Source organism: Schistocerca cancellata, chromosome 12 (genome assembly GCF_023864275.1).
Source record: "Schistocerca cancellata isolate TAMUIC-IGC-003103 chromosome 12, iqSchCanc2.1, whole genome shotgun sequence".
NCBI classification, from domain to species: Eukaryota; Metazoa; Arthropoda; class Insecta; order Orthoptera; family Acrididae; genus Schistocerca; species Schistocerca cancellata.
Genome location: NC_064637.1, coordinates 21,435,164 through 21,447,466, shown reverse-complemented (window position 1 = coordinate 21,447,466; position 12,303 = coordinate 21,435,164). Strand labels below are relative to the sequence as shown.

Sequence of the window (12,303 nt, the reverse complement as noted above, 5' to 3'; positions counted from 1 at the left end):
CTCTGTTGTTGTTCCTGCAAAGTAATTTGCGAAGAGTAAAAAATTGAGATTCGAGCAGTTAAGTACTTTGTACAGAAAGGTATAAAAGCAAAGGCATTGATGCCGATTTCCAGAATACACTGGAGGACTCTGCTTCTTCATATACAACAGTTGCCAAGTGGACAAATGAATTTACATTCGGTCAGGAGTGCTTAGATGATCCGCGCAATGGTCAGCCGAGACGTCATTACTCCAGAAATAATTGCAAAAGCACACAAATTGGTCACAGAGGATTCAAAGCATGTGAAATTGCTCACGCTTGCCAGATGTCATCTGAAAGGGCATATCGTATTTTAACTGAAGAATTAGAAATGAAAGAATTATCTGCAAGATGGGTGCCGTGACTCTTGACGCTGGATCAAAAACGCACGAGAATGGACATATCAGAACAATGTTTGGCCTGTTTTAAGAGAAACGAACAGGATTTTTTCACCGGTTTGTGACCACAGATGAAACTTGGGTGCACTACTATACCTCAGAGACAAAAACAGCAGTCAAAGCAGTGGAAACGTGCCGATTCTCCGCCACTCCTTCCGGTCGTGGCATTAGTGTTCTAGGAAGCAAAAGGGATCCTGTTTGTACTTGTAGATTATCTCCCCACTGGGCAAAAAGTTACTGAAGAATACTATGCTAACATCCTGGACAAATTGCAACAAAAAGACTGAGGAGGAAAGTTAGCAAGGAAGAAAGTGATCTTCCCTCAAGACAATGCGCATCCGCACACATGTACCATCACCATGGCAAAATTACACAAACTAAGGCATTAATTGTTGCCACACCTGCCTTATTCACCTGATGTAGCTCCACTGGACTTCCATATCTTACAAAAACTGAAACTTTTTCTTGGTGGATGAAGCTTCACTTTAAATGAAGAATTGATGGCCGGAATTGGCAACTGTTTTGCAGGCCTGTAGGAAACTCATTTTTGAGATGGGATCAAGGCAATGGAACATCGTTGGACCCAGTGCATTAACCTACAAGGAGACTACACTGAAAAATAACAAACATTTCAGTGATGTAAGTACTTTTTTTTTCTATTTCGTTCTGAGAACTTCTCAAACTGCCCTCGTAACTTGCTGTGGTACAATCAGATGGCAATTTCTCGTTGTGCCTACTGATATGCTGTACAGTGCTGTTCACGACACAGTCCATCAACCACAGGTGTTGTTGATGAGCAGCGGACATGTTGAGCATTTACAGTTATGCTGCAGGCTAAAGCAATGAACTAAAATTTGTACTGTACTGAAATTGGAATCCTGGGTTTCCTGCTCACTACACAGACATGCTGATGTTATGCCAAAGTTGCCGCTGCTACCAGAGCTGCAGTGAATACTCTTGTAATCTCCCTCCCATATACAAATTCCAGTTCACACCTCAGCCCATTGCTATTCCACTTCTAAACTCGCATCAGTATTGCAGAGGCTCTCCAATATTGGAATAGTGCCTTGGCAGTGAGTGAAATGGGATTAATCCTGCCTGTACATCGTGTAAGTTGATGTTTCTGCCTCAGCCTATATCATTACTGTAGATATAGGTGAGGAACATAAACTGTATGTGATTAATCTTGAGTGCTTGTTATAAAGATAATCTTTACTGAAAATTGATTGTTGTGCTAAGTATTGCTTTTATAACAATGAAAACCATTTTTGATAATGGAATGTAATTGAATAGATAAGATTTACTCGTCAACCAGTGGCAGAACACAGATGGAACACAGCATCTTTCCTTTCCATCCCGTCCGTCAAGTCTTCCCTGACACGCAGTTCTGGGTGATTTTCCCCAAATCTGTGCCTTTTCCTGGACCTCTCCAGTCCTTTTCCTTCGCCTCTCTTCCTTCCCCTTCAGCTCTTCTGCCTAGAGGAGCAGCCTCTGCCTCTGAAAGCTTGCCTAGCAACCTAATTATTGCTTTTGTATCGTACAAAGTGCTATCTGTTGGTTATTTTGCACACTTTTTGGTTTCAATAAAACCCTATGTCATTTCAAGCATGTGTAAATTTTTACATCACTACCTATGTTATTTTGCGAAGTATTGAATTTTCAAGTGTTAAGACTTTTGGCTAACCCTGTATTATTAATAATTAATGTGTACTGCATTTCTGAGTCGGCACCAATTCACGGGAGAAATCGTGTACAAAATAATAAAAACGTGTCACTGAACAATTATTACTGTCAGTCGTGATTAATGCGTGTGGCCAGTGGTTGAAAATATTGCTACAGTTGTAAGAGTCTTTTATTTAACACACGACCAGTTTTGAGCTATTAATATGCCCATCTTCAGTTGTCGTACTGGAAATGGTAAGAGACTAAAAATAATTTTTACACTCGGAAAACGCACAAAGAAAACAAAAAATCCATAAATTTAAAAACTGGCGGTCGGGCTAGGTGCCGTGAAACGTAAGTCGGTGCCAAAGTGACGTCTGGCAGCACTACGGAAGACTGCCCGGGTAAAGAAATGTGTAAATAATACCGGAACACTTACGCTCGGTACTGTGACCCCGAGGGCCGTGTCGGACGAGTAGAAGACGTGGTGTGCTTCCGACGGGCGCAGGTAATACGTTACATAAATTTTATGTCACAGCTTCCACTCAGTTTTACTACAGTTCTGTGCTGCCTCGGTCAACATCTTTCTTTACCGTGCGTAATGCACTGTTAACATTTTTTGTGTAATGTTTTTTAATGTAAATCACCAATTCAGATTGCGAATGGCCGGGCTAGTGGTCTCGCGTTCTTCTTCCCGTCAATAGATGGCAGTACCTCTGCCACTCTGGTTTACCACTTTGCTTCCTCCTTCGTGCCTGCTCTACTCAGAGCTCTGCACTCGTTGGTAGCACACCGCACCTTGTACTTGGCACTGTGGCTCTCGGAGTCACTGCACCGAGTGTAAGTGTTCTGGTATTCTGTGCATATTTCTTTACCCGGGCAGTCTTCCATAGTACTGTCTTGTCACTTTGGCATTGACTTAGGTTTCACAGCACCTGGCCCAACCAACAATTTATAAATGTTTCCAAATTTATGGATTTTTATGTTTGCTGCTTGTAAAAATTACCTCCTATAACTTCCTATTTTCAGTAAGACACCTGAAGACGGGCGTATAAGAGCCTGAAAGTGGTCGTGTGTTAAATAAAACGACCTTGCAACTGTGGCAGTATTTTCAGCCTCTGGTATAATTCTCAGTTGTGGATGTTCCTCCGACAGGATTGATTGTAGTGCGTGTGGATTAAGTTTTGAGAACAAGAGTCGGTAATATTTAGTATCGATATATTTTAGGTCGGCACCGTAACTGGCGAGCTTTTAAAATTACCGTAGTTTTACAGGATTGTGCTACCTGACCACGAAATTGTTCCACTTGACCTCCTGTAGGCATTACCGGAAACGTGCAGTGGTGTTACAGTAAACAACTAGAGTTGTGATTAAGGAAAGTGCATCACACTCTGAATTGCTTTAAGACAGTTGTGCATATACTGTCAAGTGGTTCAGCATGTCCTCACAAAATATCACGGTGAGATCTCGTGATAAGCTGACTACAGTGCCGTCACCCTCAGGTGCAATAATATTGTTTGACTAATACTACTGATAACGTTGTCGATTGACTTTTGTGGGCAGTGACAGCTGTCCTTATACCAGGGATGTTGCAGCTGTGTCAGATATTTAGCACGGTAGCTGGAAAGAAAGCAAATCAATTTGTAATTATATACTTGAATTTTTTGCAATGTAAATGTTCTGTCCATTTTCAGCACGCATTATCAGATTCAGCAGACATAGAAGTTGTAAGAGAATGGGCAAAGCTTCAAGTTACGAGACAGACTAGTGATATAGTCTGCCGTTCACTGAAGGAAATCATTTCGGCTGGTAGCTCACTTCGTTGCGACAGAGACTTTCTCCGTGTTGTTCTACTTGATGCTGAAAAGAAACTTAATGCACTTGATGAAAGATATGTAAGTATTAGCTTTTGTCCTACATACACATTACATATGTAAGCTGAAATAATATACCATTGGACATATGCAGTGCATAGTTCTAGTAACTAACTACTAAAGCACTGAGTGGTCTGTATTTCCAAATACTTACTTCTATTCTTTCAAAGTGTTGTTGTTGTTGTTGTTGTTGTTGTTGTTGTTGTTGCCGCAGTCTTCAGTCCAGAGACTGGTTTGATGCAGCTCTCCATACTGCTCTATCCTACGCAACCGTCGTCATCTCTGAGTAACTACTGCAACCTACATCCTTCTGCGATTTTTACCCTCCATGCTTCCCTCCAATACTAAATTAGTGATCCTGTGATGCCTCAGAAGGTGTCCTACCAACTGATCCCTTCTTCTAGTCAGGTTGTGCCACAAATTTCTCTTCTCCCCAATTCTATTCAGTACCTCCTCATTAGTTACGTGATATACCCACCTAATCTTGAGCATTCTTCTGTAGCACCACATTTCGTAGGCTTCTATTCTCTTTTTGTCTAAACTATTTATTGTCCATGTTTCACCTCCGTACATGGCTACACTCCATACGAATATTTTCAGGAAAAAAGACTTCCTGACACTTAAATCTGTACCGATGTTAACAAATTTCTCTTCTTCAGAAACACTTCCCTTGCCATTGCCAGTCTACATTTTATATCCTCTCTATTTTGACCATTGTCAGTTATTTTGCTCCGCAAATAGCAAAACTCATCTACCACTTAGTGTCAAGTTTCCTAGTCTAATTCCCTCAGCATCACCTGATTTTATTCGACTAAACTCCATTATCCTTATTTCGCTTTTGTTGACGTTAATCTTAAATCATACTTTCAAGACACTGTCCATTCCGTTCAGCTGCTCTTCCAGGTCCTTTGCTGTCTCTGACAGAATTACAATGTCATCTGTGAACCTTAAAGTTTTTATATCTTCTCCATGGATTTTAATACCTACTCCGAATTTTTCTTTTGTTTCCTTTACTGCTTGCTCAATATACAGATTGAATAACATTGGGGATAGGTTACAACCCTGTCTCACTCCCTTCCCAACCACTACTCCCCTTTCATGCCCTTAGACTCTTATAACTGCCATCTGGTTTCTGCACAAATTGTAAAAGCCTTTTGCTCCCTGTATTTTACCACGGCCACCTTCAGGATTTGAATGAGTATTCCAGTCAACATTGTCAAAAGCTTTCTCTAAGTGTAAAAATGCTAGAAATGTAGGTTTGCCTTTCCTTAACTTATCTTACGAGATAAGTCGTAGGGTCAGTATTGCCCCCCCCCCCCCCCCCCCTCTCTCTCTCTCTCTCTCTCTCTCTCTCTCTTTTTTCATCCACTTTGCTGCTACCTCTGGTTGTTACGGGAGGTGGAGGGTAAAGTGTTGTCGCTCCGTCAACAGTGTTGCCATTCTTATTACTCCAGTTACACTGCTTATGAAATCTAGAAGAAATCAAAGGTGAGAGTCTATTTGCACCAGTGCCGATACTTTTGAATTTATTCACCATTCCTGCTGAATAGACGGCAAATGTTAGATTTGGGATGATGTCGTGCACTTGAGTAATCCAGTGCCTGTAAATATTGAAATATTCAACTTTTTAGCTTCTTGTGATTCCTTGTAAGGTCTACTGTATCATTACTCCTTTCAATACTTATTCCCATGTTAGCCATAATGGGGGGAATTGAGTATGGTTTGTAATAGACAGCATTTAACTAACTCACAAACACCTGTATATTTTATACTGTGTATTTTTCATGTAGATTTTACAAAATACTGCTCCATTTTCTCAAACAAACAGAGATTTGTACATCTCACAACTGTTTGTCCCAACCAGAGAAGGGACTGTCTAAAAAAGTAACAGAAAAATCATGGAAATTTGCTTTTTATTTTGCAGTACTGATTCTGACATATCAATGATTATACTGGTTGTTACATAAAACTGCAGTTGTTATGTAATAAGTACATGCTGATTCTTAGAAGTCTTTGGAATGACCTTTTTCACAAAATTCCTATCATGTACTAAGCAACATCACATGTTTAAATAGTGATCAGATATTAAAATACATTTACAGCAGTCTTCAAAAGTTACAGAAATCAGATAAGCTACACACAGTCCCCACAGTCTCAATGTGATCAGAGAATGGAAACGTGGTCCAAGTAGTCTGTGTTCTTATCATCTTTGAAACTGACTAAGTTCAACCGTGGGTGATTTTAAAGCACCTGTAATACATTCAAAAATGGTGACGTTGGTTTATCTGTCAATTCTCTACAAGCTCTTGCAAATACATATACTTCCTAATCCAAGATACTTACCTGCTATAAACTTCCAGCTTCATTTCACATTCTGATATATCACTGGTACATGTGGACAGGTAGGTATCATATTTCTGTGTGTTTGTGGCACAGACAATACAATAGTGTACGTGATTAGGTCCCTTAGCTGACAAAACTGGGAAGCTGCCACATCATAGTATAGGCACAACTGTTGTGGCATGACCAAAGATGTTGAGTCTGATCTGTGGGTGACCAATGATATTAGGTAAGCTATTAGTGCAATATTCACTGACATATATTTGTTATTCTCACTTGTGCTATCTTATTAAAAGTAGAGGATCGAAACTCTTACATCATAAGACATGCTGCATGTAATATTAGAAACTACAGTACAAAGTCCATCTACAGAAAATTATGTTGGGCTTCTTAATGAGGTGTGCCAGTCAGTGTAGAAAATGAAATAATACTGATGTAGTAACAAATGGTATGACCCGCCAGGTTAGCAGAGAGTGCTAATGTGCTGCTTCCTGGGCTCAGGTAGACGCACCAGCCCCAGATCGAATCTGCCCAACGGATTAACGATGAGGGCTGGTGTGCCAGCGAGCCTGGATGTGGTTTTTAGGAGGTTTTCCACATCCCTCTAGGTGTAAACCAGACTGGTCCCCACGACCCACCTCAGTTAAGACACGCAGACATTTGAAACGTGTTTGCACTCATTCATGATTTACACTAGATGCAGACAGCTGGGGTACACTGATTGTGTCCTGGGGGGGTGGGGGGAGGGTTACGGGGTGGCGGCAGGAAGAGCCTCCGGCCAAATCAGATAGTCAGCACTCCAACTCTGTGAAAGGTGCGGGACAAGGTGCAAGCAATACTAAGTAACAAATGGTACATTAGAACCAGTTACAAATTTTATATACCATAGCCAGTACAGTTATTTCAACAATATATGACAGTACCGATGTTGGAATCTACAGGTGTTGTCTGAGGGAGGGGGACCTACTTTAGATTGCCTGTATGAGGAATCTAAATTACGGTAAGTCAATGCAGAAAGAAAGTATTAGCTACTGTTTTGTGGAAGATAGCCTCATTTACAGCTTATATTTGAAAGTCTTGTAGTACCAGCTGATTCATAGCTCTTACATGATGTCATGTTAAATGTACAAATGTAACATTCATTGTCTAAAAATATGCCGGGCATAGACGTGGGGCATATTAGTCACACTAAAAGCTAAAATCTCCATTGGTAAATTATTAACAGGAGGATCATATTTTCCTCAAAACTGTAGCTACTACTTCCATTTCGCATAAAGTTGTTGTTATAAGCTTTAATCGCCAATAATTGCGTGGATATTCAAACACACGCACTTGGAAACAATAGCTGGTTACATGACAACAACTCAGTATCTCTCATTCGACTACCGTGCCGTGCCGTGACACGCGGCCAGCGCCGTTCGTAGCTAGGTGGCGCTCCCACGCTCAGCCGAGTTGCGGAGCGCCTCTATCACCATTTGCGCGTGCTGTCGTGGCGGCACTGTTAAATGTCGTGGCACTGTCACAACACTTTTCTCCCCTTGAAAAAAAAAGCACTCACTTCCTTGGAGACATGGACAGTGAGGAGACATCCGTGGCCTCTTGTGAGGCCCCGAGAACATCCCACGGAGAGACACGAGAGTATGGTCGAAAATGTCCAGGACGGAAGCTCGTCCGTGGAACGTGCCTCCTGGACGAGATGATGGGTGAAAACTCCGGAGCAGCATCTGTAGGTGTCGTGGACCTGGGGTGTGCTCCAGCGAGATGGGTCCCGGAGAAGGCGGCGTATTCTGAAGCGGTAGAAACGTCGGCTGCATAAACACGTACGGTAGATCGGCAGCAGCTACAGGACTGGCTTCTCGGGCTGGTGGAGGCGAAGGAAGGGGCGGTGGAACCGGCGTGGCCACCACTCGTGGGCGCATCTGGTCGTAATGGCGAACAACCGTGCCATCGTCCGTACATATTTCACAAAGCCGGTGGCCGCGAAGAGCCTTGACCACCCCTGGAATCCATTTAGGGCGAGATCCGTACCCTCGTGCCCACACGTCGGCACCCACCGAGTATTTTCCCGCACTAGGGGACACAGCACAAGGCCTGACAGGGTGAAGCAGGTGCAGTAGAGTGCGCGGTTGGCGGCCGTGCAAGAGTTCAGCAGAGGCGTGAAGCGATAAGAACTCAGAAATTGCAGCAGAGCGTCATCTGTGGAAAAATCACTAAGGAATTTTTTCATCTGGCTTTTGAAAGTGCGGACAAGGCGCTCGACCTCCTCATTCGATTGCGGATGGAAGGGCGGTGCTGTAACATGACGAATCCCTTGTCCAGTACAAAAATCACGGAAGGTCTGCGAAGAGAACTGAGGGCCATTGTCCGTGACGATCGTGGATGGAAGACCTTCTAGCGCAAAGATTTTGGTCAAAGCCAGCATCGTCGCCGCAGTGGTGGGTGACGGATACCGAACAACAAATGGAAACTTCGAGACGGCGTCGATCAACAGTAGCCAATAAGTACCGAGGAAGGGGCTGGCAAAGCCAGCGTGCACCCGTTCCCATGGCTGCGCCGGATCAGGCCACGGAGAGGGCATTGTACGAGGTGCAGCCAGTCGTTGAGCACACTGACCACACGCAGCAATCGTGTGGGCGATGTCCAAATCAATACCGGGCCAATAAACGTGCCTGCGGGCCAGGGACTTAGTCCGAGAAATCCCCCAATGGCCTTCATGCAATAGTTTGAGAACATCTTTGCGAAGAGAGGCTAGCACCATGACCCGTGGAGATGCGCCATCCGTGGCCAGAACACCACCACCATCACGAACAGATGAAGGTGCAAGGCATGGTAGTTGCGAAGGGGATCCGATGCCCGGCCCTTGGTCCTGTCCGGCCAACCCCGTTGAACAAAACTGATCACCTGACACAGGACCGGGTCCTGCGCAGTACCTGACGCGACCTGCGAACCTGTAAGTGGAAATCCCTCGACCGCACGACGTTCCTCCTCATCAATGTGGAAACAGAGTAGTTCATCACGATCGAAAACCGGGTCGGGGCCCATCGGCAATCACGACAATGCATCAGCGTTGGTGTGCTGGGCCGTGGGGCAATAGTGAATCTCATAGTGAAAACGAGAAAAGTATAAGGCCCAACGTTGCAGGCGGTGAGCTGCCTTATCCGGAAGAGACGCCGATGGGCTGAACAGAGAGACCAGTGGCTTGTGGTTGGTGATGAGGTGAAACTTAGAACCATAAAAAAAAAAGCGCTGAACTTTTATAGAGCATAATGATAGCGAGCGCCTCCTTTTCGATTTGAGAGTAACGCCGTTGCGCATCGTTGAGGGTCTTGGAAGCATAGGTGATGGGTCGTTCCGACCCATCCTCATACCGATGGGCGAGAACAGCCCGTAGGCCATACTGTGATGCGTCAGTCGCCAGAACCAAGTGCTGACACGGACAGAATGTGGCAAGACAAGGCGCCGACTGCAAATGAGCCTTCAGGCGGACAAAAGCCTGCTCACACTCGTCGGACCAACAGAAAGGGACGTTTTTGCGTAACAGCTGATCAGAGGATGAGCTACCGCCGCTGCAGATGGATTGAATTTGTGATAATAAGCAATCTTGCCTAGAAACGCCTGAAGTTCTTTGACCGTAGACGGCCGGAGTAGAGGGTTAATGGCCGCAACGTGCTGACGTAGAAGACGTATACCCTCACGGGACAAGTGGAAACCAAGATATACAATGGAGGGTTGGACGAACTGTGACTTGTCCAGATTGCACTTCAACCCAGCCGAATGCAAAACCCGAAACAGTGAACGCAAATTGCGAAGGTTCTCCTCAGTGGAGGCCCCCGTAACAACAATGTCATCCAGATAGTTGATGCAGCCGGGAACGGAAGCCGTGAGCTGTTCCAAAAACCGCTGAAAAATGGCCGGCACGCTAACGACGCCAAATGGTTATCGCTGGTACTGATACAACCCACAAGGAGTGTTGATGACGAGAAATTCCTTGGAAGAAGCATCCAACGGCAACTGATGGTACGCCTCCGATAAGTCAAGTTTGGAAAAGAGCTGGCCCCCAGTGAGGTTGGTAAATAACTCCTCAGGACGGGGAAGAGGATAAGTGTCAGTGAGGCTCTGAGCGTTGACAGTGGCTTTAAAATCGCCACACAATCGCAGACTCCCGTTGGGTTTAGAAACCACCACGATTGGCGATGCCCATTCGCTGGAGGTAACAGGAAGGAGAATCCCTGAAGCTGTTAACCTGTCTATCCCAACATCAACAGGTGCACGCAACGCCACCAGAATAGGGTGTGCCCGGAAAAAATTAGGGCGAGCTGTAGGTTTAAGAGTAATGTGGGCTTCAAAATCCTTGGCACGACCCAGACCAGCAGAGAACACGGACGGAAATTCAGAACACAATCCATCCAGCTGTTGATACGGAATATCCTCAGAGATGAGGTGCTCATCATCATCAACGGAGAACCCGAACAACTGGAAAGAATCATAACCGAACAGGTTTTCAGTGCCCGCATGATCCACCACATAAAACGTGAGGGGCCTAACAACAGACTTGTAGGCAGTGGAAGCATCGAACTGGCCAACGATAGGAATTTTCTGTTTATTATAAGTTCTCAGATTTCGCGTAACTGGAGACAAGGGAGGGGAGCCCAACTCCAAATACGTGCGAGAATTAATGAGAGTTACTGCAGAGCCAGTGTCCACTTGCATGCGAATGTCTTTATCCAGAACACGAACAGTAACAAACAACTTATTTGTTTGAGAAAGCACACAGTTAACATCCGTGTCCGATGCCTCGTCCTCGTCGACAGGAACTTTAGGGGACCGACATACAGAAGCAATGTGGCCTTTTTTCCTACACGAATTACATGTGGCCCAACGTTTCGGACACGTGGCCCCGTCATGCTGTGCGAAACAACGTGGACGAGAAGGAAGTGCGGAACGAACCTGTTTCTGCGGTTGCTGTTTTCGCTGCGAGCGTCGCGGCCCAACGCGACGTTGTTTACGTGAGTGAACCGCCGCCACATCTTCGTTCCCCTGTGAAACAGGCAAATTGTCCGTGTCGAAAGTTGACTGTACAGATGTTCAATCCCGTCTCCAGCCATCCTGATTTAGGTTTTCCGTGATTTCCCTAAATCGTTCCAGGCAAATGCTGGGATGGTTCCTTTGAAAGGGCACGGCCGATTTCCTTCCCAATCCTTCCCTAACCCGAGCTTGCGCTCCGTCTCTAATGACCCCGTTGTCGACGGGACGTTAAACACTACCCACCACCACCTTGACTGTACAGCGCCTCCGTCACACCACACGTCTATTTGCGCGCCAGCAGTGTGAGACACTTCAAAGGATTGAGCGATGCTTAGAACTTCAGACAATGACGGGTTTGGCAGTTGTAGGGCACGTTGTCTAACTTCTTTATCAGGAGCAAGCCCTAGAATAGCATCCCTAACCATTGAATCAGCATAAGACTCGTGTTGAGTGTCCGTGACAAACTGACTCAGACCGTGTAGTTCCGCCACCCGAGCCCGGTAAGATTGATTGGGCTTTTTACGACACCGGTAGAACGCCACGCGGGCGGCAACGATGTGGGTGTTTCTGCGGTAATAGTTAGACAATAAGTCACACATTTCTTGGAGGGACAGAGAGGCAGGTTCCCGCAGAGGGGCTAACTGAGATAGCAGCTGATAGATCCGTGGGGGAATCCAAGATAGAAATAACGAATTAAACATAGGAGTGTCGACAACGCCGAAAGCCGAGAAGTGTTGCCGCAAACGCTTCTCGTAATCCTCCCAGTTTTCAGCGGCCTCGTCGTAAGGAGGGAACGGAGGCTGAGAAGAGGAAGACAGACGACGAGTAAGCGACGTCGACAACACCTGAATAGCAGCAGTCAACTGTGTTTGCTGTTCAATGAGTGCTTGCATAAGCTGTTCCGTGTCTGCCCCGTCACGAACACACAAATCCACAACGCAGTGAAAATATCCGACCTCGTCGCCAAAAAGTGTTATAACCTCTA

General features: G+C 45.2%; 2 protein-coding genes across 5 annotated transcripts in view; both read left to right on the top strand.

The window, feature by feature from the left end:
- LOC126109576 (uncharacterized) overlaps positions 1-12,303 on the top strand; it is a 558,983-nt gene that overhangs the window by 260,878 nt on the left and 285,802 nt on the right. The gene's annotated exons all lie outside the window — the stretch shown is intronic.
- LOC126109579 (coiled-coil domain-containing protein 144A-like) overlaps positions 1-12,303 on the top strand; it is a 343,757-nt gene that overhangs the window by 45,742 nt on the left and 285,712 nt on the right. For 2 of the 4 annotated variants that reach the window (XM_049914614.1, XM_049914611.1), the window contains one exon: positions 3,774-3,974. The exons of the other annotated variants lie outside the window; for them this stretch is intronic. In XM_049914614.1, the coding sequence (XP_049770571.1) occupies positions 3,774-3,974 (201 nt within the window). The remainder of the gene's footprint in view (positions 1-3,773; positions 3,975-12,303) is intronic. 4 annotated transcript variants of the gene reach the window in all.